This window comes from Hemicordylus capensis, chromosome 4 (genome assembly GCF_027244095.1).
Source record: "Hemicordylus capensis ecotype Gifberg chromosome 4, rHemCap1.1.pri, whole genome shotgun sequence".
Lineage (NCBI taxonomy): Eukaryota > Metazoa > Chordata > Lepidosauria > Squamata > Cordylidae > Hemicordylus > Hemicordylus capensis.
Window position 1 is genome coordinate 220,721,653 of NC_069660.1, and position 27,435 is coordinate 220,749,087.

Genomic DNA, 27,435 nt, shown 5'->3' on the forward strand with positions numbered 1-27,435 from the left:
CGATTTTAAAGCTGAAATATTTATTTCATTATTAGAAAACAGCTAGGGCCACAGAAACTTTTTAACTGAGGGATAATAAAAGGAGGCTATGTGACTTTAAAGTTGCCTACCATAATGTGAGAAACGGTTAGTAGGTAGTATATTAAGGATGTGTCCTCTGTACATATTGTAGGTGTCATGGAGCCAAGTATGGACAGGGATTATAAATTTGCTTACAAACCCCATCAGTGAATGTATTAATAGCTATAGGTGGTCCTTCCAGGCATATATAAACCAACCTTCACAGACAACCTTCCTGACAATGAAAATAATGCTATTTTTAATTTTAGAAGTAAAAACTGTTTGGAGAATAGAGAAGCTTTTATGCCTAATATATATATTTTACTAGGAGGAGGATCTGTTTGATTTGTTCTGGGTGACCTGCCAAAAACAGAACAGCAAAAGACTGCAAGACTTGCCCTTTGACAGAAACTCTCATTAAAAAGTATTCCCTTTGAAGAACTACTTCTTGTAGCGCCCCTCTCCCCAGGAAAGTGTCAAGAGATTACAGGATCACAGACCCCAACCAACATCCCAGTTTGTTCTCTTTGATTAACTACCTTTTGCCTAAATAAATAAACAAATAAATGTATAAAGAGTTCCGAGATTCATTCAGTTTGTTATCTGATAACCTGTTTCCAGGAGTTTAAAAACAAAAATCCCAGACTGCATACTCCAATTTGTTCCCTTTATCTGCCTTTGTAGCCAGTTAACTGCAAAGGGAAAGGGCTCCAGACTACCTCTACAAAGTTGCTTTTTGTAGCGGAGTATAGACTCGCCCCACCACACAAATCGATCCCCGTTTGTTCCCGAGGAACTACTTTTTGTTGGCAAATGCAAACAAAAATCACCGACACGTCCCCCCCGCCCGCGCACTTCTATTTGCCTCTCACTCACACCCCACCCCACCCCACCCCTCCTAGCACTGCGCCTCGCCCCGCCCATCAATAGCCCTGCGCACATCCGGGCTCTGAGTAGTTCTTTTTCTCTGCGCGTCATCACGGTAGCGCGGGAAGAAGACGCCTGGCCTGTGTTGCTGTTTGGTAGGAGAAGGGACGAGTGAGCAACCCTCGGCTGGGAAGAGTCCGGGTGAGCCCCATTTTACCCCCCAAGTCGGGTCTTACTCTGCAGCGCGCGGGAAGGCAGAAGGAGAGCTGCGTCGTCCCCGGGACTGGGCGAGCGAGTGGCTGGTTTTCAGGCCTTTCTAGCAAAGGACTTGGAGGTTTGAGGAGCTGCTAACTCCGGGAGGGAAAGTGCTGTGCATGGGGGCGGGGAGGAGGGAGTCCTACTGTGCGAACCCGAAGCGGCTGCCGCTGGGATTGTGGCTACCGCACGCCGCAGCATGACTCCAGTGAGTTGCTTTCAGACAGTCTTGCCATGCTCTCTCCCACTGTAGGACTCTGCTTAGAAGGGGGCAAATGAATTCCAGGATGAAGCAGAAACTCGAGGCAGAGGAATCCTCGACTGTGAAGGTAAGATGTTAACCGAGTGCTTTTAAGTCTCGTCTTGCAGAGGGTGTTTGCAGATGGCCCTTGCATTTATGGTTGGAAGGAGGGATTTGGGTTAAAGGTACTGGGGTTGGTGGTGCGTGTTGCATACAAGATGAATAGAATTAAGTTTTAGCTTGACAACTCTTGGAGCCAAACAGCATGTTGGCCAAGAGATCTGTGAAAATGTCAAGAGGGTTTGTTATTAAAATGTAGCTGCAGAGAACTGTTGACTTGTTAACAGCACTTGTGTTGAATGCTTAGCAATTAGCCCTGTGCCTTTTGCCCAGTGGTGAGAGGGGAAATGCAGGTATTTGTATTGTGGTGCCTTTCCCCCTTTGAGGCAAATGACAGCCTGGGGGATGGGGTTAAATGTCCCCTTGGCTGCACTACTACTGTATGCAGATATGCATGTACTGTTGTGTGCACATGTGTTGTGGGGAGAAACCTCAGGAGATCCATGGGATATTCCATATAATGTGTGGCTACCCCTCAGAGCATTGATCCCTGGAAAGGAAGTTGAACAAAGTCTGCCCTGAGCTACTTGTCCAATTTCTGAAGGATACTTTAGTACAGGGCTGTTGAACTTTGACCTTCCTGCAGCTGTTGGCCTACAACTCCCAATAATACCTGACTATTGACCACTGTGGATAGGGATTATGGGAGCTGTAAGGACTGAAATTGAGCAGCACTGCTTTAGCACATGTCAGACTTATGGAGGGATTGTTGCTTATGTCTATAGCACTTGTTTTTGCAAAAGACAAACTCATGGTTCCTACTATTTTTATACCTTATTAGCTGTGTTAATCAAAGGTTATGAAGTGCCTGTAAAGAAATAAGTAGCACTTGGACTAACTGAGAGAACAAGATAGTTTAACATTGTCTAAACTTGTGGAGGCAAGCCCTCCTTGTTTTTGTTAGCAATTCAGCATTTGACAACAGGAGGCGACTGAGGTGCCCACATTTAGGATTTGAATTTGGGCATGCTAATAATGTGCATTCAGTAGGACTGTTTAAAAAAAATCTTTTGACTAACCACATGCCTTTCACTGAAACTGCTTAAACTTGTACTGTATACCTAAGTTCTTGGGCTGTGAAATAAATGCTGTTAAGCTTAATAAGCAGAACCTATCTCTCCACTTCTGAAAGGTAAGGCCATATACAATGAAAACACAAAAGTGGCCTTAACCAAATGTGTGGCCTTAATTTCCCACTCTCAAACTGAATCTTGCTCTTGCCAACTAATCCACTAAACTTTAGCTGATCTACTGATTTATAGTTCTCAGAGTCAATATTTGCATGGCTAGAATAACAGACTTGTGTAGGCTATTCAGACAACTAGTTAAACTTATGTTCAAAGAATATTCCTCTTAGTATTTTGTTCTTAACAGGTAGTTTTGTACATTAGTTGCACCTTGTGGTGAGGCAGAAGAAACAAGACCCAATAAGTTGTAGCTATGTTATCTTCACATCGCATTTTAAAATACACTTTTCAGTTGCATATTATTTGATAGTACTTTACAGCTTTCCATAATAAGGGGAGAAAAACTAGCTTTCAGTTGGAGCAATGTGCCAAGATATGAAAAGGTATAGTCAGACATGAACTCAACAGGATATAGTATTGAAGATAGGCTGACAGAGGTATTTGGAGGATGTCCTAATGACTGGACTATGATTGTATTGTTTCTAGCCAATTTATATCCAGTTATTACTAAATGTGAGTAGTAGTCAAAAGTTGGCAAGATGCAGCGGCATGTGTTCCTCTAAAGAGAGGGTTTGGCAGCCTAGGGCTTGTTCAAAAAAATAAATTCCCACATCGGGGCATGTTAGAACACTTTTGAAAGCAAAAAAGTGAAGAGAACTTTCAATTGCAAAAACCTCTACCCTCCTGTTTTGCAGTAAGCTTTTTCTGTAAACATACAAAGCTGCCATAGAGAGTCTTGACTACTTGGTATTGTCTAAGTAGTGTTGACTCTGCAAGATCTCATGCAGAAGGCTTTTTCAGCGCTGCTACTTGGAATCCTTTTCAGCTGGTACTGCCAGGGGTTAACCTGAGACTTTCTGCCTGCAAAGTGTGTGTACCACCATAGACTAGGGCCCCTCACCATTATGCATTTGTCTAAGTGTATGTTGCACAGTGTTCTAGCTTTCATGATATTATAGCCCCTACTCTGTCTACTATCCAGCTATTGAAAACCAGTCCACAAAATCTTCCAGCACTTAAGAACTCTGACAATTCTTACTGACCTGTGTGGTGGTTTGCTGTCAGTCAAGGTATTAAAAAAACAAACCTGGCTTGAGTCGTACAACCCCTTGACACTTCACCAGGCAGAAAGTTACTTTAGCACTGTTTCCACACTTACAGGGGCAGCTGGGTGGTGTCTATATGTTTATCCCCTAAAGGGACACTGCTGTATGTAACACTAGCTCTAGGTTGCTGAGTGCATCATAGCTTATTGTTGGTAGCAAAGCAAAGAGTTCTCAACAGTCTAGATACCTTGTGAGATACTTTACTTTTTAATCTTTATAAAGTTTTAAAGAACTCCATTTGTTTAAAAAAAACAACCTTGGAGGATAATTATGGAATAAGATTAAAAAAACCAGTAAGGGGGTAGTGAAGCATGGGAGCTAGTATATTTTCTGAATAGGACACATCAGTCCTGTTGTAGAGGGAATTTTCATGTTTGTCTATAAAGTCAATGGATAGTTACTGCATGGAGCCCAACGTGTTTTGTATACCTTGTCTTAGTTGGCTTTTATCAAGGGGCAACTGCTGTACAGGGAAGCTCTCCTTATATTTAGGTAAAGGTTTGTGCCTTTTAGGCTGCCATTGCCTAACTGGTTCTTGGTTTGCCAGAAGACAAGTATGATCTACTTGATGACTTCCTTTGAAAAACACTTTCTAGAAGTGTTTTCTCTAGAACAGAAATTCTAAGCGACTCCTTCAAGCCTAGCAGTGCTCTTTAAGTCTTTGAAGACTGATGTGATGGATCAGGAAGTGGCACGATGGTAGGAAAAACAGGATTGAGTGGCAGATACACTGGCTCAGTGTATGCTCCTGAGAGTGGCCCTGGAAAGTATAGGTTCATTGAATACTTTGTTGGCTCTCAGTGTTGCTGGTTCTTTTTGCTTCCTTCTACCTATTGTGAGGAGTCAAAATTGGTCATACAAACAGGGCTGGACAAGGGAGGTCAGAAGGGTTTTACGACCTCTTTAGTAACTGCTCATGTGTCTCCAGAGAAGCCCCCATTTGTTTTGAATCATGACCCCATAAGGTAATGACCAGATTGGGTAGCCATCCTAATGTAAACAAATGTATTTAATGGTATTTGACAAGTGTGCAAGTTCTAGTTAGTTGGTTAAAGTTGCACATGTTTGCATAGAAGTGAAAGGAAGCATTTTGCAGATAGCCTACTTTTATCTTGGGTGATGAACAGATGTGTTGTAGCAGGCCACCCTTACATCCTACAGGTGAGAATACAGTTTTTCTGAGATGCCTGCCATCTACTCTTCTCTGTGCTTTGTGAGGGAATCAAAGTCCGCGGGGGGGGGGGAGTCTTTCCAATACTCTTCTCAGCTGCACTCAGTGTCCTCTTAGATAACTCCCAATACCATTCTGCTAGAGCAAGAGCCTTGGGAGAGAGCTAGTGGTGTGCATCGGTCCGGATCCGTCCGGACTGGCAAGGGGGTGGTGGCTACCTTTAAGGGCGGGGGGGGTAGAACTTACCCCTCCCGCCGCTCTTCCGCCTTCGGCGCTGCTTTTAAAATCCATGTTTTGGGGGCGGCAGCGTTCTTCCCTGCTGCCCCGGCCCCTGTCGTTGCCCGGAAGTAGCTTACAAGCCAACACGCATGCGCACGGTGTGCGTGCGCACCACATACGTCACATGCTGCGTGTGACGTATGCCGTGCGTGCGTGCGCCGACTGCGGCGCCAGGCACGCGCGCGATGCGCGCATGCGTGTTAGCTTATAAGCTACTTCCGGGCAATGACGGGGGCCGGGGCGGCAGGGAAGAACGCTGCCGCCCCCAAAACTTGGATTTTAAAAGCAGCGCTGGAGGGGGAAGAGCGGCGGGAAGGGTAAGTTCTACCCCCCCCCTTAAAGGTAGCCACCCCCCCTGCCGGACCGGTCCGGATCCTCCATTTTGGAGGCCTCCGGACCAGTCCGTGCACACCACTAGAGAGAGCTGCCACCTATTCCACACCTTTCCACCCAACAGTGAGGCTATTGTTACAAGCAGATATAGGAGCAGATCTGCGCTGCTTTTCCAATCCTGTTAGCCACAAACTGACAGTGACCCTCTGGCTGTGAGGATATCTAGAAAGCTTTCCCACCTTTTTTTCAAACAGAATTCTACAGGATTGTGTGTTTAGCAGTTATTTACTTATCTGGAACAAGAAAAGTGAAAGTGGGGGGCAAATGTGTTTCCTGGATATTTCTAGCAATTGAGAGTCAAATGAGGTCCCATTGTCAGCCCTACTTTGGGTTACAGTGACCTTTAATACATAGTACTATGTATTATACTATAACACTACAACACATACACATGTGGACAAATGTGTTGGTACCCCTCCATGAAAAAAGAAGAACCCACAATTGTCTCTGAAATAACTTGAAACTGACAAACGTCATTGGCACCCATCATTGTTCTGCATTTAACAAAAATCAGACTTTGCTTTAGAGTTTTGATGCAACAGAATATTTCAAATAATAAGACAAATGAAAATGGCATGGACAAAAATGATGGGACCCTTCACCTAATATTTTGTTGCACAGCCTTTAGCGGTAATCACTGCAAACCAGCGATTCCTGTAGCTCTCAATGAGACTTCTGCACCTGTCAACAGGTAGTTTGGCTCACTCTTGCTTCCTGAGCAAACTGCTCCAGCTGTGTCAGGTTGGAAGGATGCCTTCTCCAGACTATATGTTTCAGTTCTTTCCATAGATGTTCGATGGGATTCCAATCAGGGCTCATAGAAGGCCACTTCAGAATTGTCCACTGTTTTGTTCTTAGCCATTCTTGGGTGCTTTTAGCTGTGTGTTTTGGGTCATTATCCTGTAGGAGGATCCATAACCTGCGACTGAGACAGAGTTTTCTGACACTGGGCAGTACGTTTCGCTCCAGAATGTCTTGATAATCTTGAGATTTCATTGTTCCCTGCACAGACTCAAGGCATCTCGTGCCAGATGCAGCAAAGCAGCCCCCAAACATAACCGAGCCTCCTCCATGTTTCACAGTAGCTATGGTGTTCTTTTCTTTGAAAGCTTCATTTTTTCATCTGTGGACATAGAGCTGATGTGACTTGCCAAAAAGCTCCAGTTTTGTCTCATCTATCCAAAAGACATTCTCCCAGAAGCATTGTGGCTTGTCAATATGCATTTTAGCAAATTCCAGTCTGGCTTTTTTATGTTTTTCTTTCAAGAGTGGAGTCCTCCTGGGTCTTCTTCCATTGAGCCCACTGTCACTCAAAAAGTGACGGATGGTGCGATCAGACACTGATGGACCTTGACCTTGGAGTTCAGCTTGTATCTCTTTGGAAGTTGTCCTTGGCTTTTTGTCTACCATTCTCACTATCCTTCTGCCCATTCTGGGGTCGATTTTCCTTTTGTGGCCGCATCCAGGGAGGTTGGCTACTTCTTAATCATCTTTGCAACTGTTGTCACAGGAACATCAAACTGCTTGGAGATGGTCTTAACAGCCTTTGCCTTGAACATGCTTGCCTATCATTTTCTTTCTGATCTCCTCAGACACCTCTCTCTTTTGCTTTCTCTGGTCCATGTTCATTGTGGGACACACAATGATACCAAACTGCAGAGCGACTACTTTTCTCCATTTCATTAGGCTGAATGACTGATTGCACGATTGGAGACATGTGTGATACTAACTAAAGAAAACAGCTAATTTGAAACATCACTCTAATCCAATTATTTATGATCTTTTCTAGGGGTACCAACAAATGTGTTCAGACCACTTTAGAATATCTTTGTAGAATAAGCGATACTTTATCTCTTTTCACACTTGCTTTGCTTTAGTTGATGACATATCAAAGGCATGCAGGTATACATGGGACAATTGCTTTTCATTTAATTGCTTTTCAAGAGGCATGAAACACTTTTCCAATTAGCTGTGTGGGTGCCAACAAATTTGTCCATGTGTGTGTATGGCAGAGGATAAGGGGGGGGGGAGGGTGAGCATCATTTGGTATCGGCTTCAGAAAGCAATATGAGGCACTGAGCCAGCTGGATTACTCATAGGCAGCTTGTAATCTGACTGTGATTTGGAGCCCTCCTTTAAATGATCTTGAAAAGAAGGTTGCATATTTGGGGTATATCTTCTCCATTCAAGATTAAAGAAAGCCACCCCTTAAGCAATTGCAGTAGTTAACCTAGTGCTATAAAACAAAAATGGAGTCAGTTTCATAGGGAAAACTGTTCCCTTCCTGCTTTTTAAAGCCCCACCCCACTATACTTGTCAGGATTCTTTTCACTCGTCACAGACAAGTAGACTAGTGGATTTCCTGAGCCTCGTTCATAGCTGTGATGCTGTCCAAGCCCTTTCAAGAGTGCTGCTTCCCTCTTGGCTGCCTACTCTGTCTTTAAAGGGCCAGGGCATGTGGCTGACTGAGTTAGCATGTTGGAAGCGATAAGCACAGTTTACTTCATAGCTGCTTAACCAGAAGCAAGGCTCTGCCAGTTTTGGTGCTTTGGACAACAAATACACATCTCTGGCTCCACTAAACCTGCTCTTCCATAAGAACATAAGAACAGCCCTGCTGGATCAGGCCCAAGGCCCAGCTAGTCCAGCATCCTGTTTCGCACAGTGGCCCACCAGATGCCGCTGGAAGCCACAGACAGGAGTTGAGGGCGTGCCCTCTCTCCTGCCATTACTCCCCTGCAACTGGTACTCAGAGGCACCCTGCCTTTGAGGCTGGAGGTGGCCCACAGCCCTCTGACTAGTAGCCATTGATAGACCTCTCCTCCATGAAGTCATCCAAACCCCTCTTAAAGCCATCCAGGTTGTTGGCTGTCACCACATCCTGTGGCAGAGAGTTCCACAAGTGGATCACGCGTTGTGTGAAAAAGTACTTCCGTTTGTTGGTCCTAGACCTCCTGGCAATCAATTTCATGGAGTGACCCCTGGTTCTAGTGTTCTGTGAGAAGGAAAAGAATCTCTCTCTCTCCACTTTCTCCACGCCATGCATGATTTTATAGACCTCTATCATGTCTCCCCGCAGTCGTCTTTTTTTCTAAACTAAAAAGCCCCAGGTGTTGTAGTCTTGCCTCGTAAGAAAGGTGTTCTAGGCCCCTGATCATCTTAGTTGCCCTCTTCTGCACCTTCTCCAGTTCAACAATGTCCTTTTAAAGATGTGGTGACCAGAATTGTACGCAGTACTCCAAGTGTGGTTGCACCATAGTTTTGTATAAGGGCATTATAATGTTAGCCGTTTTATTTTCAATCCCCTTCCTAATGATCCCTAGCATGGAATTTGCCTTTTTCACAGCTGCCGCACATTGAGTCGACACTCATTGAGTTGACTCCCATTCCAAAAGGGAATGGGATGGATCTTGTCTCTGATACCATTTTAATTATTTATTTAGTACATTTATATACCACCCCATACAAAAAGTCCCTAGGTGGTTGAAGTTTGGAGGCATCTGGAGTATCCTCAAAGCCCAGTGCAACTGTGGGGGTGGAACCCTACCTGCTTCTGGGTTTTTTCCTGTTGTACTCTGCTTCAGAGGTGCTTTCGACTCTCTGGGTCAAGTTGCTGCTGGAGGGTCTTGGCCCTGTTGCAGTTGGCTTTCCACTTGCCAAAGCAGGGGAGAACACTTGCCATGGTGACTGGTGAGCCAATGTGTGGGCTCCTGCTGAGGAGTAACATTGCTTTATTTTGGAAGAAGGTATCTAAATTTTACAGAAACAAGAGTGTGAAACCAACACTGTCTCAAGGCATTTGTTCTTAGCCGTTGCTTCCCTCCCTTACTCAAAAGCATCTACATGAGTATAGCTGAATTTTTGCTTGCTGTCTAGTTTTGGTCTTCAGCAGGTGCTATTGGTTAAACATAATAAATATTAAAAGTAATAGGTTAACCCAAGCAAATGAGAGCCAGTGAATACTTCTGACAGCGACAGTCTAATCCAGCAGCAGTAGTGTAGTGTGAAGTCTAGTGCAATGCTGGTTCCCACAGTAGCCTGGCACTTGTCCTGAGGTTCAGCAGTAAGTTAATTGGCAGCAGAAACTTTACCGTGGGAAAGGTGAGCTCTTGTCATGTGAAGTACAGTGTGAATCGCTAACTTTCTCACGCTAGTATGACATTATGTTCCTGTTATCCCTGTTTGATTATCTACCATTGTTTGCTATCTCATGGTGGCAGTGTAACGATTTTTCTAAAGAATTAATGCAGGAAATGGGTATTTACATATGGCAAGGAGGGTGATAGATGTTCTGTTTCCCCAAAACAATACTCTGGCTGGATCAGCATGTTATGTCCCAAACAAAGCAACTAGACACCTGCCACAAATCAAAAGAAACATGTACCCTGTGAAGTATCTTGCTTTGTCTGTATATCTTTAAAGAACCCTCTCCTTGGGTGTATTATGTAGTCTAAGTTGGTGAATTCAAAGTAATTTCACTCTCCGCTTTTGGTGCAATGCAAATACCAGTAATGACACAAGAGGAGTTCAAATAACTAAATCCTGTGGGATCCTGTTGCAATGCAAAGATGTTGTGACTTTATATATACACACTAGCTGGTGTGGACAATAAGTGTTCGTAAGCCTCTGACATCTAACTCTGGAAGTTGGGAGTTGTAAAGGACAGGATTAATCCTGAACAAATCTGAGGCTCTTCCCAGTGTCTTGTTCTGCCTTCTGTGTGAAAACGTGGTCAGTGACATGACCTGCATGACTTGCATTAATGTGATTTTTTTTTTTTTAGCGGTAGTCCTGATGACCACCTATCAGGGCTGCACAGCTTTGGCCTTCTTGCAGATCTTGTCCTACAACTTCTATCATCCCTGACTATTGACTGGGGACAATGAGCATTGTAGTCCCACAACAGCTGGAGGGATGAAGTTGTGCTGCCCTGCCATACACAACTTAGGGTGCTATTTGTATTTTGTAAATTGAAATATTCCTAGTTTTCAAACATTAATGCAGACTATCTTGGAAATCTGAATTAACTTTAGCAGGCCTCAGTGGAGTAGACTAACTAAATGTCTTTCCAAAAGCAGGGCTCTACAAGTAATGCAAGTAGCACATTCCAGAGACAAACTCTTAAGATGATCCAGCCATCTATAACAGGCTGTCTTGTTGGCAGGATAAATAAGGTAAGTCCAACTGCTGGAGCACAACTTGAGGAATCGGATATTGCTTAAATGCCAATAACTGTGTGTAACATGTAAGCCGCAGCTTGCTTGCTTATCATACTAGTGTGTGCCATATAAGCTTAAGTAGGCCAGTGGATTTAAATGTTGAATTGAGAACACATTTGAAGACCCATCTTCAATCATTCGCGCCCATACTAGGCTTAAAGTGGTGTCTAGCTTAAACAAGATGAAAACAGTTTGAAGAATACTTGCTTCTGAGAGTTTAACTACTAACATTACTATAGCAGACCAAATCATCAATCAAGAGGAAACTTTGGAGTGATCCGCCTATTTCAAAGGCTTCCAAACCTGAAGTTGCTGTTGAAACGGAATACAGAAACACAACAGGAGTCATCCAAGCTTCTGATCTTACAGTAAAAGGTACATTGCCTCTTAAAAAAACAAAAGCAGTTACTAGATAGTCTAGTTAAGACTCATCTGTTAGACTTGAAGACTGAGAGAAACTGTCCAACATGAATCACCAAGACATAATACTATTATTTATATACTGCTTTCCAACAAAAGTTCTCAAAGCAGTTTATTTGTTTAACATATTTCTGTACTGCCCAAAACTTGCATCTTACACAGAAAAAGAGAAATATTCCCTGTTCCAAAAGGGCTCCCAGGCTAAAAAGTAACACAAGGTAAATGTCAGCAACAGCCACTGGAGGGATGCTGTGCTAGAGCTGAATAGGGCCATTTGCACTCCTGCTACTGAATTTAAAGAAAATTGCCTCTTTGTTCGCATCTTTGAGGCAGCATAAATCAGTTGAGGTCAAATAGAAATTGCAGGGGGTGAGACCAAAGATACTTTGCTTCCATTGCTCTTTCTCTGTCCGTCCTTGTCTTCTCAGTGATTGGCAAAAATATAAATCCATTTACTCATAATATCCATATACAATTGCATAATTCACGTTCATTGTATTTGTGTGCACACATTTGCAGTGGGTAGAAGGAGCATTTTCCATCCCAACTTGTCTTGGTTATCTGACCACAGACAAACCATGTTGGTGTGTGTGTATTAACAGGAATGGAATAAGACTTGTCTTGGGGCCCTGCCTTGCTGACGAACAGACCTATTCTTAACTTCTAGACTAACTCAGGTTTAACATTAATTACTGCTTTATGCCCACTTGACCAACTCAGCACAGTAGCTTTAATGAGCTAAACTTGGCAGAGTATACAAGCACTGCTTATTGCTAACTGAACATCATGTGAAACATGCTGCTGAATGGCAAAGTGACTCCAGAGTTGTTTATACTTCCCATGTATTCTGATGGGATACGAATAATTAATTTCAATACAATTGGACAGTTAACAGATTCCTTTAGTGGCTGAATTGTACAAAGGCGATAACAGAAAAAGTGCATAATATGCAACACAGATAATGGGATATCTTCTGCCCTGAATAGCCAGCTCTCATTTTTCTACTTGAATGGGGAAACTGGCAAATGAGGGTCAGTGTGAGTGTAAAATGGTTCCATTGGGACAAATCTGAACACAGTAGCTGCTGTTGTGACCAGCCAGAAAAGATCTTGGTCTCTGGACAATTCAGTGAAAGCAGCAATTCTGAGGGAGAAAGCTACTGAAAAGCAATTCATAGATGGCCTTAAAGCAGTGACCTAATGCACTGATGGCAAACCTCAGTGCTGTACAGTCTCATTTAAGAGAACCTCTGATCAATGGAACAACTCTAAAATATTAAATCCAAGGGGCAAAACGCTGGGTATTGACAAGTCCTACTGAACACTTCTGGCACTGAGCCTAGATGCTGCCTTTGTATGTAGTTTGGAAACTTTAGTTTGTTCAAAATTCAGCAGTCAGATTGGTCTGTGGGGCAATCTGGAGAGACCATATTATGCCTGTCTTGAAACAATTACACTGGCTGCCAATATGTTTCTGGGCAAAATACAAAGTGCTGGTTATTACCTTTAAAGCCCTGAACGACTTAGGTCTGAGTTATCTTAGAGAGCACCTTCTTCTGCATGATCCCCACCGCACTTTAAGGTCATCTGAGGAGGTCCGTCTCCAGTTACCACCGGTTTGTCTGGTGGTGACTCAGAAGAGGCCCTTCTCTGTAGCTGCTCCTGGCCTATGGAATGCACTCCCAGCAGAAATCCATAATTTGAGTTCATTACTGTCTTTCAGGAGAGCCCTTAAAACCGATCTGTTTGGCCTGGCCTTCAAGGGTTTTTAAACTGTTGTAAACTGTTTTAAATGTTTGCCCTGGTTTTCCAGGGTTTTTAAACTGTTTCAATGTTTAGTTGGTTTTAATTTGTTTTTATAGTTTTGATTTTAATTGTTCTTGGTTTTTGTTAAAGTGTATTATTAGATAAAAGAAGGAACATAACATAAGTACATCTCTTGAAATAACAAGTAACACAGTCAGTCTGAGTTCAAGACCAAATAAAACAGTAAAAAAAAGGCTGAAAAGGGCCTAATACTTACACCTATAAACATTAGTATTAATATAACAGATACAGACGATCAGAACTTACAGTTCAAAGCCGGATCTTGGAAATAATTGTAAGTTTCGCTGGGTATTATAGTTAATAAAAGGTTCCCAAGTTGACACGACTGACTCCACGGAAATTTGTTTCACTTAAACTGTTACTCTAGAAATTGAAGCGTAATCCCATAATTTCATAACCAATCATCCATGGATGGGATTACCGAAGAACGCCAGTTAGCCACATATAATATCCTAGCCACTGTAGTCATATACAAAGACAACTCAGTATATTTAGTAAGAATATTAGATCTAGTCATGTTTCTGGAAGAAAAGGAAACTTAATATCTAAAATCTGCTCCATAAGTATATTAATTTGCTTCCAGAAGTACTGTGCTTTACTACAGGTCCACCACATATTATTAAATGACCCCACTTGCTGATTACATTTCCAACACTCCTTTGGATAATTATTGTCATGTTTGTTAACATTTGGGGTGGTATTTTAATTGTTAACTGTTTTTATTCTGTTGTAAACTGCCCTGAGCCATTTTGGAAGGGCAGTATATAAATTGAATGAATGAATAAATTAAATAAACAGATCTCAAAGCTGGATGACTTGCAGCCTTGCAGTTGACCAAGAGTTCAAAGTGACTGCTGTCTTGCAGGTTAGCTCTTGCTTATAGTTAAGCTGTCCAGTTTGATGTTTAGATGGATGGATGAGCTGGTAAATCTTTCTGCGCCAATGATTGTAAAGCTGGCTCATGCATTGGTCAAAAGTTGTTGAAGAACTGATTCCCCCTATCAAATATGGGACTGAATGTATTCAATATTTGCAGGTAACCCTTCATCTCGGTATTGGAAGGAACTGGCTGAGGAGAGAAGGAAAGCACTGTACGAGGTGTTGCAAGAAAATGAAAAGGTAGCTGAAGTACAAGACAGCTGCTTTGACTGACATCATTGTTCAAAATTTAACACTAGAGTTTTCCAAATGGCCTTCAGTTATTTTTTTTCTGCCTTCCAGTACATGTACAGTATCCTGTGTATTGTTTGTGATAATGAGAAACCTAGCTGATAATGAGAAATCTCTCTGCTTTTTCCAGCTGCACAAAGAAATAGAGTTAAAGGATGGTGAGATTGCTTGTCTAAAAGAAGAGAATGAAGAGCTTGCAGAGCTAGCAGGCCATGTACAATATATGGCAAACATGATTGAGGTAGACTACTGCAATGTAAATAAGCAATCTTGTGTGTGAGATGCATCTTGCAAGGGGAGCTCTGGTGTACCAGTTGGTAACTGAGTGAGTGGCAGACTAATCTGGGATGGAAGGACAACTGGTCAGCTGCCCTGCAGACAAGCCCAACCAGTGCATGCTCCTTTAGCATTCCTCACTATCTGGTTGCATGGGGCGGGGTACAAGCTTTCACATTCTTATCTTGATCTGTCTAGCTTTGTGTGTGAGGAGGGGGAAAGGGTGCATTGGCACACATGGCAAGAGGTTTCCTCTTCTCCTAGGCAAGGCCTAGTCTTAGCCTCACTTTCTGCCTAGCTTTCCTAGAAAGGAACATAAAACAGGGAGAGAATTTAGGTCTTTACTAGGTCATCGCAGGAAGGTAGGCAGGCCAGAGTCAAATTGCAGGCTGCCAGTTTCTGAGCCCTGTAATCCTGGATATTTTACAAGCACACTGCTATACAGTGGATGTTTAAAGGAGACTGCCGATTCTAGTTTTGAATGGCAAAATGTTTAAAGCCCTTTCTCTTAGATGGAGGTATAACTAGCTGTCCTTTATATTAAAAGCTTCCTAATAAAAGCTATATTGAACCTTGTTCTTTATATAAGCCAACAGCATTAAGCTTACAGGCCTAAATATGCTTTTACCTTCAAGCTAATGGCTTTATAAAAAGCACATCTATTTTTTTTAGGACCTGAGCCCTATAGACTTGAATATCTAAAATCCTAGATTTTGAATTTAGAACTCTTTCAGTCTTCCTTCTTAAAATGCCTCAAGTGACAAACTAAAGAGTTGTAATAACTCCCACAAACTACACAGTTTTCTAAGTTCCTGTAAGCTTAACTTGTGTAACAAAGAATAAAACTATAGAGGACACTGTGGTACTTCAAGACCTCATGCAGCATACAGTATGCCTCTGAATCCCAGGTACTGGAGCAATGCAGGGAGAGGGGGCTTGCCTTCCATTTCTGTTTGTGGGCTTTCCAGAGGCATCTAGATAGGCCTTGGGTCTGATCAGCAAGGCTGCTTATATACTGGCAAAGAAGCTGTGATTTTGGAAGTCCCTTATTCAGATCATGCTTCTTCTGTGAGTCACTTTCCAACCTCTACTGGCAATATGAAGGTAATAAGGACTACTAAGATAATGGGGACACTATTGCAGAAAGCAAGGAGTTTTGATGGCTGAAATATAGTGGTATAACTGAAGATGCATTACTACTGTAGAATGTGATACTCCAAAAACCAAAATGAATGCTTTCTTATACCTCTCTAGCGACTAACTGGACAGGCACCAGAAAGCCTTGAGACCCTGAAAAATCTAGACCTGGAGGAAATTGCAAATGAAGATGAAGAAAGTGATTCTACAGAGGAGGACTTGGACTGTGATTCCAAAGAGCAAAGTTCACAGCTCTTCAGTAATTCTACACAGAATGTCACAGACCTGCTTACAAATGAAACAAGTAATCAGTGAAACTAGTTTGCCTCTAAAAGGGGTGGGGTGGGGAATGAACTGCCAGAGGCTGCGTTTCATATATGGGAGGAGTGGAATCCTCAGAAAAGTGAACAGTTGCTTAAGATTCAGAGGGTGGGTTGTGCCTGTTAATGTGTAGCAATGCAAGTAACTTGTCTGTCTAAAGTAGACTGCATCTGGTCACTTGTATACATGGAAATACTATGTATTTCAGCATGTAAATAGTTTTATTCGTGTGATATGAGGTATGTAACTGCCAAATAAACTTACTGTCTACACAACTGTAGCATGTATTTCAAGTACACTATTCTGGATTAAGTGGGTTCCAGTCTCTGCCAGTGAACTGGTGTCAGAGCTGTGATGGACTTTGACATCTCTGCTTTTAGCTTTTGGCCAGTGGAAAATAAACTTCATTTGGAGACCACTCTTGAGGAATAGAACTTTGGGTAGCTGAAACCATAAATGGATTACAGGCCAAGTCACTGCAGCCTAAAGCTACACCAAGTGGCTGGTCTCTGTAAATCTAGAAGTGCATTGAAGCACAAATGCAACTGTTAGAGGGTCTTGACATAGCTACATTTTTTAAACCAGAAGTGCATTCCATTAACTAATGGGATTGACTTACACAAAACACAGGGGTTCTCTGAATAGCTGTAGTAGATGCTGAGAGGAAATGTCTCTTCTCTCTTTTCCAGTAGCAGCCATTATTGGTACAGTAATCGCAACATGAACACATGCTTCAACAAGAGTAGGCATTAACTGGTAGGACTGTGCACTTCGGTACAAGTCAGAATTCCATTTCAGAATTCCCAGCCCCTACCCCAAGGAGGCAGATAGGGTAACTGTCCCAGGTAGGAGGGTGGCGGCGGCTCTTTTAAAGCCACCCTGAACTGTTGTGGGGAAAGTTGGGCAGTTGCAATAATCCTTGGGATCGGCAGAGGGGACAAAGGAAGCGTCATTCTTGCGGGGTGGTTGGGAACCACAGATGCCTCTTATGTAGTTCCTCCTGAGCTTCTACTGTGAGCAGCTCTCTCTATGGTGGGGCTGGGAATTCCAAAATGGAATTCTGACTTTTAGCAAAGTACACAGTCCTACTAATTGGTATGTCTCAGGCGTGTGTAATATCACAGCACATAAGGCTTAATTGCTGTGAAGTAACCACAACTGAACATGGAGGTAACCTATAGCCAGCCTGACTAGTAGCCATTGATAGGCTTATATTCCATTGATGTGTCTGAGCCCTGCTTGAGGCCATCCAAGCTGGTGCCTATAACCTTATCCTGTTGTAGAGAATTCCGTAGATTAATTATGCACTCAGTCCTAAATTTCCTGGCAGACAGCTTCATGGGATGACCCCTGGATCTAGTGTTGTGCAACAAAGTTCTTCTCCCTATCAACTCTCTCCCCATAATGCATAACTTTATAAACCTTTATCATGTCTCCCCTTTTTTTCTAAACTATGAAGCCCCCAAGTGTGTTGGCCTTGCCTTGTAAGGAAGGTGCTCTAGCCCCTTAATAATCTTGATTGCCCTCTTCTGCCCATTTTCCAATTTGAAAATATCCCTTTTGAGATATGGTGACCAGAACTGTACCCAGTATTCAGTCTGGGACTCCATAGTAAACAGTCACCATCTGTTGACTGTCATCTGAAGAGAGCCAACAGATCAAAGCATTTATCTGAATTATAGCAGTTTTCATCACATTAAAAATATTCCTTTAGGCAACTGATTGTATTAAAATGCTTATGTGATCTTCTTCAGAAAGTGTCCAGAATGGGAAAGGATTTTAGATGCAGATGCTATTTGGAGAGACTTGTAGATGCAGCTCAACATAGGCCATTATATCACTCAAAGGAACTGCTATCTCCCAAAGGTGACTCTAGAGTTGAAAGAACAGTATTCTATAAGATTATAGCTTTATCTAAACTGTCGTGAAATATTGGCACATGGTTGAAGAAATTTCAGTCTATGATAAAAGAACTGTCTTAACTTTCAAGTGAACCAAAAATTTTAAGGATACTCTTGTGCACAGTGATAGTTGCCACAAAGGCAAAAAGCCAGATCACATTCAGGTTTACTAGACGCAAAATCCCATGGGGCAGTGTTTAAGATGGACAGGAATATGCTACACACAGATTACAATAATGGTTTCTTTTGTAATCCAGCATAGTAAAAGTATAATCTTGATTCACCAGTTGTAGTGATGGTCATTTATCCTATTCAATTCCAATATGGAAAGCTATTAGGAAATATAAGAATTAACATATTTAAAAAGTATGCACCTTTTGTTAAAATAATGCTTAGAGCAGTGGTTCCCAACTTGGGGGTCTCCAGATGTTGCTGAACTACAATTCCCATCAGCCCCAGCTACAATGTATTGTGGCTGGGGTTGATGGGAGTTGGAGTTCAGTAACATCTGGAAGTCCCCAAGCTGGGAACCACTGGCTTAGTGAATAAAGAAGAGCCCTAGCTCTCTGTTGAGCACAGCTCTCTGTTGGGCATAGGATAATGTGAATTAGTTGCATTCAGTTTAAACAGGATACTTCTCCAAAAGAAGGTTCCAGAAAGATTTAGTGAGGAGACTGAGGGGGCCTACTTGTGGTAAGAAACCTTTGCTAGTTAGGAGTGGGTTTTCCCTCATAGAAAGGAAGGTATTCTGTCTGTCGTGGTTGGAGTCGTATTTTTCATTCAAGTCCTACAAGAAGGCACTCTGCTAGAATAAATAAACTTGTATAGATGAGCTTCCCCCACAGTTTGCCTGCATTGTGGGTTTTTCCTGTGCTTTCTACGCTTTGTCAGAGACAGCCCTTCTGCTACAGAGGCATGAGATGGTCTCTGCTTATAAAGCTTTTTGCAGTCTGCAACAAATGGATCTGATGGGTGGAATCTTGTTTGAAAGACGATCTTGCATTACATCTTAAGGGTGTTTCACAAGTTACAAAATGCCTGGACAAAAGTCCTTATGTGTGTTTGACAGACATACTGTTCAGAGGTTTGTGGCATGTACAGCTGTTAGGAAACTGCAGGCAATTTGGAGGTTGTGTTTCACCATGTGAAAAACTGCCCAGTTTCATGTGGTGGTTCTCTTATGTCAAACACATGCAGTTGCTCTACCAGTGTTAAGATAGGCGGACTACCACTTGGAACTGGGCAAAGATGCACCGTTCAGGCTGCCTGTGGTTTCCCAACAGAGGTACTGTAGATGCAACAACCTCCTGCAGTAATTGCTTCGAGCCTGATGAGGATGGGCATGAAACAGCTTCCTTACTGCAAGGAACGGAAGATATTGTCTACAATGTGATGCACAAAAATGATTTAATGTTCAGAATATTTAAGAGATACTTATGGTATGCTGTCCTTGCATGCATTCCTCCCATGAAGTTGGCATTATATAGTGCTGTAGGAATGAGGTGTTCTTCCCAGGCTATTGGGGCACAATGGGTTGGATCCTAACCTGCGAATGAAATGTAGAGTGCAAATGACCTTCCGCACACACTAGCAGTGCTCTTGGGTGGCACTTGCACTTCCATTCCCAGTGCCTACCCCACTCCTGAGGGTCCTTGGGGAGTGCAGGGGCTTATTTTAGGGAGGAGGAGCAGGGCAGATCCCGTGTGTGAACTTTATGGTTAGGGTCAAGACTACTAGTTTAACTCTGTCTTGAAGGCTACTGAGATTGAAAAGAATACAGGAGTAGCCTCATGGGAGCGGAGCTTCACAGTATATTGGAGTAAGAGAGGAAGCTGCCTTATCCTGAGTCAGACCATTGGTCCACCTAGCTCAGAATTGGCTACACTCACTGGCAGCCCCCTTCCATGGTTCTTTTGCAGCCTTATATAGAAATGTATCCTCTCTAATAAAACGCTTGGTGTCCGTCCATGGATGGACACTAAGCGTGCGTTCGTGCCTTGACTGTTCTGAGCATGCGCGGAGCGCATCCTCAGAACAGTCCAAGAGAGACATGTCCGCCAGCACCCGGTGGCCATGTTGAGCGGCCACAAACGGCCGCGCCGAAGAAGCTGGGACTGCGGAGGAGGGAGAGACTGGCTGAGGCGGCAAAGGACCGAGCGGCAGGAGCCGCCAAACATCTTGGGTGGCCAGAAAGAGCCGCCCCAGGAAGCCAGGAATGGGCCCGGGCAGCGGAGGGCCCGGCCGGAGCCGCAGGCCGCGGTGGGTGGCGGGAGGGGGAATGGCGGCGGGGGTCCAGACCGGCCCAGGGAGACGGAGGCCGGGACTGGGGGCCGAGCGGAGGCCGAAGAAAACTAAAGGTGAAAATGCTGCCGCCGCCGTTGCCGCCGAAGTCCCATCCTCCCTCCCTCCCAACTTCCGAAACCACCTTACCCCGGCCCGTGACAGTTGAGCAAAGGAAGACCTCAATTGAAGAGGGAAAGAGGAGCTCGCAAGCAGTGCTCCTCCCTCTGCAAAGGCTCTGCCCGAACTGGCGCTTTAGGCGAAAAGGACGCAAGAGGCGTCCTTTCCGCCCCAAGCGCCAGTTTGGAAAGAGGCTTTGCAGATGGAGGAGCACTGCTTGCGAGCTCCTCTTTCCCTCTTCAATTGAGGTCTTCCTTTGCTCAACTGTCACGGGCCGGGGTAAGGTGGTTTCGGAAGTTGGGAGGGAGGGAGGGTGGGACTTCGGCGGCAGTATTAAAAAAAAAAAAAAATCAGAGATGGGGAGAGGAAAAGGCTAGCACCCGTTATTATAACGGGCTTCAAAATACTAGTTGATTTGTAAACTATAAATGACAAGGTAGGATGTTACTGTTCAGTTGTTTTTAATCTCAAACCTTTAGGAACAAGAATAGAGGAATACTATACTGTGTAGAAGTCATTGTGGTGCAGACTGTAATACCCCAGCCCTTCTCAATTTACATGTGTATTTCTGGGCTTTCCTGGGCCCTAGCTGTCATCTTCTTCCTTCTGGTATCCCAGAAGCTCAAACATCACTTCAGCATAATTTTCTGGCCAGCCAAACCATTCCATTCTAGACAGGGATTCCAGCCTTTCCTCCAGTGTTTGGCCCCCTGAATCCTGAAACAATTTAATATTAGGGAGGTTGTTACAGCAGACGATAGTCATAACGTAACAAGCCCAGAACTTCACAATGATTAAATCCAGTTCGGCATCTGGGTCATCTTCATCTTCATCAAGACATGCAAGGAGAACATCAGAAAGATGGTTTTCTTTGGCTATGCTTTGGTTGCCATAGTTTATGTAGCATACCGCAGCTATCCCTTTTAACACTGGGATCCTCACACTGCTGGAAGTATCTGGCATGATTAAAACATCAATCATGTCCCGAATATAGTCTGATGCAAGGTCAGCAGCACTGATTCCACCTATAAAGAAAAGCATTTGTTGAGTCCTCACTGATATATACCAAACATTCTGAGCATTGCTATCATATAGGTACCCCATTGTGTGTGAACAGAAGCAGCCATTGTTTTGAATGGCTCTGGGTTTTTGTCTTTGCTTAAAACCGATCTGCCACATGACTTTCCTTAAACCGTCATTGCATTTTGCCTGGCCCTCACTGCCAGGGCCATTCTTAGAGCACTGGTGAGCTGTGGGGTCCCTTTCCAACTAATTTTAAAGGTAGCAGCAAGTGCATGGGGCCCCTCCAAAGAGCAGAGCCCTGGGTGGTTGCCCTGTTCCGTTGTATAATCTTACATGGCCCCAATTACTGCAAAGTGAATCTGACATGGCCCAGGACCTCGCAGAGGCCATTTGTGCATGCGCAGCAGCCTCCAAAATGGCCACCGCGCCAATTTATGGAGGCGATATGAGAGGCCAGCAGGGGGAGGGGGAACCTTGGCAGACACTCCTCCTCCCACTGTGGCCTACAGGAAGCCCCCCAAAGGGGCTGAAGGTAAATTAAATTTAAAGTTTTAAAAAAAATCACAGACTTGTCTGGGGGTTTGGTTCTGGTCCGCACAGAAGGGGGGGGGGTTCGGTTCAACCCAGACACCCCCCCCCGAACCAAATCCCCAGACTAGTCCGCACATCCCTACTGGGTAGCCTAGGTTTTGTACCCAGACTAAAAGTGAGGTAGGAGGATGCACACACCCTCTTATCATACTGCCTGGTTGTGTGGAAGTTTGTGCTGCCGCCAGCCCGAGCTTCCATAGAGCTGGGTGGAAGGAGCAGCTTGGCAGTGGTGACTCCCATGCAGTCTACTTCCCCCCGCCCCTAGCTCCAGTTGTGTGGGCTGATTGTGTGGGTACCCAGTGCAGCAAGGATCATGGGGGGCGGGGGGTAGATAGTGTCCTGCCTTCCCCTCAGGTCTGATGAAAATGTTCATGTGAACAACTTTGGTCAGTTGATCATCAGTCTTGCTGGCTGATGGAAGAGTCGCATTAAAAGGAGAGAGTCCTTTTGAAACAACATATTTTAAAAGAATGACACTCTGCAGCATGCAGCAGTGGTATTCAGGATATAGAATCTCTCACACAGAGGCATTGATGGGTACTCAACAGTTCCTGGGCCCATAGTGCCCCCTCTTGATAGTTCTCCTCAGTCATGCCCCTCTGTAGGAGACAAGGGCTGTATTGGAAGCTAAAGTGTCTTTGTCCCCTGCGCTGCACCTTTTATGGAGGAGATGAGAAGCAATCTCTCTGAAGCAAGATTTTATTTAGGGGAGGGGTTCCCTGAACCCTGTCACTTTAAGCCTCAATAATACATAAGAGTTAGTTTTGATAAAACGGATGACCCTGAATTCATCTCAAAACTACTGCCTCAGACCTAGTTGGTACATCTCAGCCTGAACTGCTTACCTGTGTAAGCTAGCGTCCCGATATATAGTGCAGCTTTGGCTCTCTCCTCCAGCGTTAGCTCTGGATTTCTCAGCTCCAAACCGTATACTTTTATTTTATGGTGGTGAAAGTTGTGGTCTAGTAGCTTCACAGGTGCTTCCTCTATGCGCTTGATGTACTTTTTATACCAATGTTGTATCGCATTTATTATAGCATCCATGTTGCCTCACAAAGCCTCTTGTGTTTCCTTATAAAGCTGTACTTCCTAAATCAATTAGGGAATTGTTGAAAAGGCAAAGTATGGATACCAATTTGACTCTAAACCCCTGCAGCTGGTAACTAGGCAATGGTCTGGAATGCAGTAAATAGAATGGAAAATGGAAATTGCATGGATTCTTGATGTCATACTTATGCAGATTCTTACCCAATTCCAAGGCCTATGGAGGGTTCTTAAAACATGCAAGATTCATCCTTCCGCTTGAAGGGTTTAATCTAAATTATCTATGTACAACAGGTTTATTCCCCTCTAGGCACAAGAAATAATTATCGCTCCTTCTCTCTTGCCATTTTACACATGAGGCTGTCCTGTCAATTCCTCACCTATCAAGGCTGGTAAATACAAATTTCTCTGCTGCTGCAGGAGGACATCTCCAGGTGGCTTATCCTTACCACGTGCTCCTATGCAGGACTATGTTAATTAGGTAAAAGAAGCCTATAAAGGCCTGGGAAGGATAATCCCTCAAAATTCTTTTAGTCCTGCAATTGCTCCAGGCAGACTTTTTTCTCTTAGCTTGTGCATTTTTGCTCTTTTCTCCTCTGCTTACTATCTTTCCAAACCTCTTCCTTAAGTTTGTTTACTTTCAACACTTGTTTCTCCTTCAACTTATTATAAAAACAAATACCCTGCTTCTTGCCCACTCTCTCTTCCCTCCCCACCTTTGTTCTTCCTGTATGGAGCAGTCATGGTGGCTGAGGAACATCTTAGGCCCCAGAGGGAGGAATGCCTCATTGTTTCCCAGAGGCACTGGAGTGCCTCCAGCCCTGATGGGTGCTCACAGGCCTTCCTTGGCAAGGCAGCTGGCAATGGCAAAGGACTCATTAGGTGTCCCACTGCCAGGCCACAAGACCTGAAGCCAAGCGACTTATCCCAAGGGCTCCAACCAGGCCTTGACCTCATCTCCGGCCCCACCGCTATCAAAGTGGCTCCTCTAATGTTTTGCCACCCAGTCTACAGTTGGCCAGCTCTTTGGGAGTGGTGGCGGTGGCGGCGAGGAGGAACAAGAATGCCCCAGCTTCCAGGATTGGTGGGAAATGTGGAGGCCGCCCAGCTGCAAGACCAGGCCTCATCCGCATCAGCCGGGGTCTGCTCCGCAGCCTTCCTAGCCCAGGCCATATTGCTTTATGGGCGACAACAGCACCAGAATACTGGCCTCATCATCTACTGCTTACAGCAATATGATGAAATCTGTGCCTCTTGAGTCAGCCCCATAACTGCTAATAACTCTCCACCCCACCTCCCTACTCAATCTAGTTTGCCTAGTGCGGTACCCCCTGCATGGCAGGAGTGGTTCCAGGACACTCTTGCTGTATCCCTGTGACAGGCAAACCTGGCCAGGACTAATAAGAGAAAGAGGAGCAGAAAGGAACAGTCTTCTTAATCCAATTCCTCATCATCAGATTCTCGTGGCCCTTCCCCAAAGAAGACCAAAAAGAAAAGCAAACACTCAAGGAAATCTAAATCTCATTCCTCCAAATTCAGATGTGCCCCGCCCCCCCCCCCCCCCCGTTCTGCTCAGGGCACTCACTCACTCTTCTGAACTTTCTGGGGGAGAATCTCTGCTCCCAGGCCCTAATTTACTAGCACCTTTGGGTCAGGGTGATAACATAGCCACACCTGCCCAAATACACCTCTAAATCCAGACCTTGAAATAATTCCTATTGAGGACACCCCAATAGACTCTGATCTGGATCAGCCTGATAAGGAGGAGGGTGAACGGTCTGATGACCAGGACAACTAATCTATGGTTACTTCTCAGCACCTTTTCCTCCCTGGATGTTTTTCTATGCTTATTCATAAGGCTATCACTACACTGGGATTGCAACCCCCCTCATAGGCATCCCCTGCTTGTGTTCAAGGATGCACTGGTATTTCCCGTCCCAAGGCTAGAGATATTACACTTAAATTTTCTACATTTCAACAGGACTTGTCAGACCTCCTTAAGATACCTCCCACCGATGCTCTGGTGGTCACCCTACCGTTGGGCTCCCTCCTACCAAGGGATGGAGAAGTCATACTGAAAGACCCAACTGATAAAAGGCTTGAACCTGCCCTCTACCATTCTCATGAGGCCTCTTCCCTGGTGATTCGCTCTTCAGCTGCATCTTCCTTGCTGGCCAGGGCCTCCATTCTTTGGCTAGATGACCTCCTCCATGACCCTCCGGCTGATCCAAACCGAACAAATCTTGCTAAAAATCCAGAAGGCTCAGGCATTTGTGGCCCAAGCCACATTGAATTCCATTCACTTTGCCTCCTGCTCCTCCACATTGGCAGTGGTGGCTCACCATAACTTGTGGCTGAAGCACTGGCAGGTTGATGCCACTTCAAGAGGAAACCTGGCCTCAGTTCCCTTTGATGGCACAAAGCTTTTCGGGGAGGATGCACTGAAAGATATACTCATAGAGACGAAGAACAAATGCAAGGCCTGCCGCAAGCCTGAGTGGGTGCTGTTGAGAAAGCCATTTCAGTCCTTTCGTCCCTTTGGAGGACCTTTTCAACCACAGGGCAGGGACTTCAAGCCCCAGCACCCCTTCTGGAACCGACTCCGCAATTCCAACAGACCATTCAGCCAGCCATGCCAAGCCTTCAACAGCCCTTCTAGAGCCACAGAACAATCTTGACTCCCGGCCTCCAACCCTAGGCAGATGCATTTCAGTGCATTTCCACGCTTGGGAGCTCACCACTATGGACCAGAGGGTCCTAACATCCATAGCAGAAGGTTACAAAATAGAACTAGATGCCAACCCACCCAACTGCCTCCTCCCCACCCTGATGTCTCGCTCACATTCCAAACACTCAGGCCTACTAGCAGCAATTTACCATCTATTGGAAATGGGTGTCATAGAACAAGTACCACCATCCCAACAAAGCAAAGGCATCAATGCTACCTTGTTCACTGTCCCACGAAAGGACGGGTCATTGAAGGTGGGTCTCCTCAAATTCCTCAACTGGTCAAGTGAAGGAAGATCCAGATGGAATCTCTCCAATAAAGCCTACTTACATGTCCCCATACATCAATCCAGCTGATGACTACTGCGCTTCAGATATGCTGGGGTACATTACCAATACAAAGCACTCCCATTTGGGCTATCCTCGGCACCCCACATATTTACAAAGACTCTAGCACCTGTGGTGGCACACCTCTGGCTGAGGGGCATACAGATATTTGGTGCTATCCTTCGGCAGCTGTCTGGAAGCAGCAACTCAGGTTGCCAGGTATTTGCCTGTCCTCCCTGGTGCCGAAATAGTGTGTCTGCCATCCTCACCTGCCTATCAGAGGCAAACAGCAGGCTGGATTAAAAGGTGCTTGCTGGATGGTTCTGTTAAAGCTACATGCAGAATTACAATTAACTTTCCATCCTTCGGTGCATATAACTTTTTTGGTGTATACATCCCACTATATTCGGATTACATGGGTACAACATAGCATGATGGGCAATACTCGGGTACATTGTCCCTTCCCCTTTTCCCCAGCCCAAATTTTGAGCATGTACAGAAGCAACAGTTCAGAAATGCTGCCTGAGAAAGGCTACAGTAGCAGCTGCCACAGAATTAAGGAAAGGAACTGCTCCTGCAGCATCTAAACAATGCTGCCTCAAAAGAGCAGGCCTGGAGCAGCAATGGGAATTTCTGGTACTCTTTAGTCCCCCTCCTGATGTCCGATGTCCATGCTTACAGCATTTGTCTCTGCAATCAAATGCCACAGGTGTGGTCAGATTATGCCCATGTTGGGAAGCCTGGTGTGCTCCAGTCTTCTGATCAGAGGAAGAATCTGTTCATGCTGACCGATATGTTGGAACCAATCTGTCAATTTGACTCTGCAGACAAACACTCTAAGCACAGGATGTGAGAGTTTTGAACGTGACCGGGCCAGGGTAGGGCTTGCACTTACACAGAGGGCTACACTCTCAGACTAACCAGAGGCAGAGTGAACAGGCAGCATGGCTGCATCTGACCTAATGGCTTCAGAACATTATTGCTGTCCTTACATAAGAACAGCCCTGCTGGATCAGGCCCAAGGCCCATCTAGACCAGCGTCTTGTTTCACACAGTGGCCCACAAGATGCTGCTGGAAGCCTACAGGCAGGAGTTGAGGGCATGCCTTCTCTCCTGCTATTACTCCCCTGCAAATGGTATTCAGAGGCATCCTGTGTCTGAGGCTGGAGGTGGCCTATAGTCCTTCTTTGTCTTTTGAGAGGTTCTTTCCTTTCTCTAATAGCTGTGTATTTTGTGTATTTTGATGATTGTTTTGATGATTGGTTGTGAACTGCCTCGAGTTCAATATTACATTGAAAAGGTGGGAAATAAATGTGTTAATAAAATAAATGTTGGAAAAAGCAAACCTTAAAAGGAGAGTTCAAGTCTAGTCTC

The 27,435-nt window shown here is 44.5% G+C and overlaps 2 protein-coding genes and 1 long non-coding RNA gene across 8 annotated transcripts; 2 read left to right on the forward strand and 1 right to left on the reverse strand.

Annotated features, from left to right (window-relative positions):
* Positions 1–966: 966 nt before the first annotated feature.
* On the forward strand, positions 967–16,328 carry GMNN (geminin DNA replication inhibitor). 6 transcript variants are annotated; one of them, XM_053250737.1, is made up of 7 exons: positions 967–1,128; positions 1,436–1,511; positions 10,755–10,853; positions 11,141–11,273; positions 14,181–14,263; positions 14,445–14,555; positions 15,845–16,328. In XM_053250737.1, the coding sequence occupies exons 2-7, from the start codon at positions 1,458–1,460 to the stop codon at positions 16,040–16,042; spliced, it is 678 nt and encodes a 225-aa protein (XP_053106712.1). In that variant the 5' UTR covers positions 967–1,128; positions 1,436–1,457; the 3' UTR covers positions 16,043–16,328. The 6 variants fall into 6 exon arrangements, with proteins under 6 accessions (XP_053106712.1, XP_053106708.1, XP_053106713.1 ...); XM_053250733.1 differs by having other exon boundaries at positions 970–1,128; positions 11,138–11,273; XM_053250738.1 differs by having other exon boundaries at positions 971–1,128; positions 10,758–10,853.
* A 4,465-nt stretch (positions 16,329–20,793) lies between these two features.
* On the reverse strand, positions 20,794–23,159 carry ARMH2 (armadillo like helical domain containing 2). The gene is made up of 2 exons (XM_053246288.1): positions 22,809–23,159; positions 20,794–21,374 (listed from the first exon to the last, which is right to left on the reverse strand). The coding sequence occupies exons 1-2, from the start codon at positions 23,005–23,007 to the stop codon at positions 20,935–20,937; spliced, it is 639 nt and encodes a 212-aa protein (XP_053102263.1). The 5' UTR covers positions 23,008–23,159; the 3' UTR covers positions 20,794–20,934.
* On the forward strand, positions 23,104–27,414 carry LOC128323348 (uncharacterized). The gene is made up of 2 exons (XR_008306220.1): positions 23,104–23,399; positions 24,989–27,414. It is a non-coding gene; the product is annotated as an uncharacterized LOC128323348 (long non-coding RNA).
* The last annotated feature ends 21 nt before the right edge of the window (positions 27,415–27,435 follow it).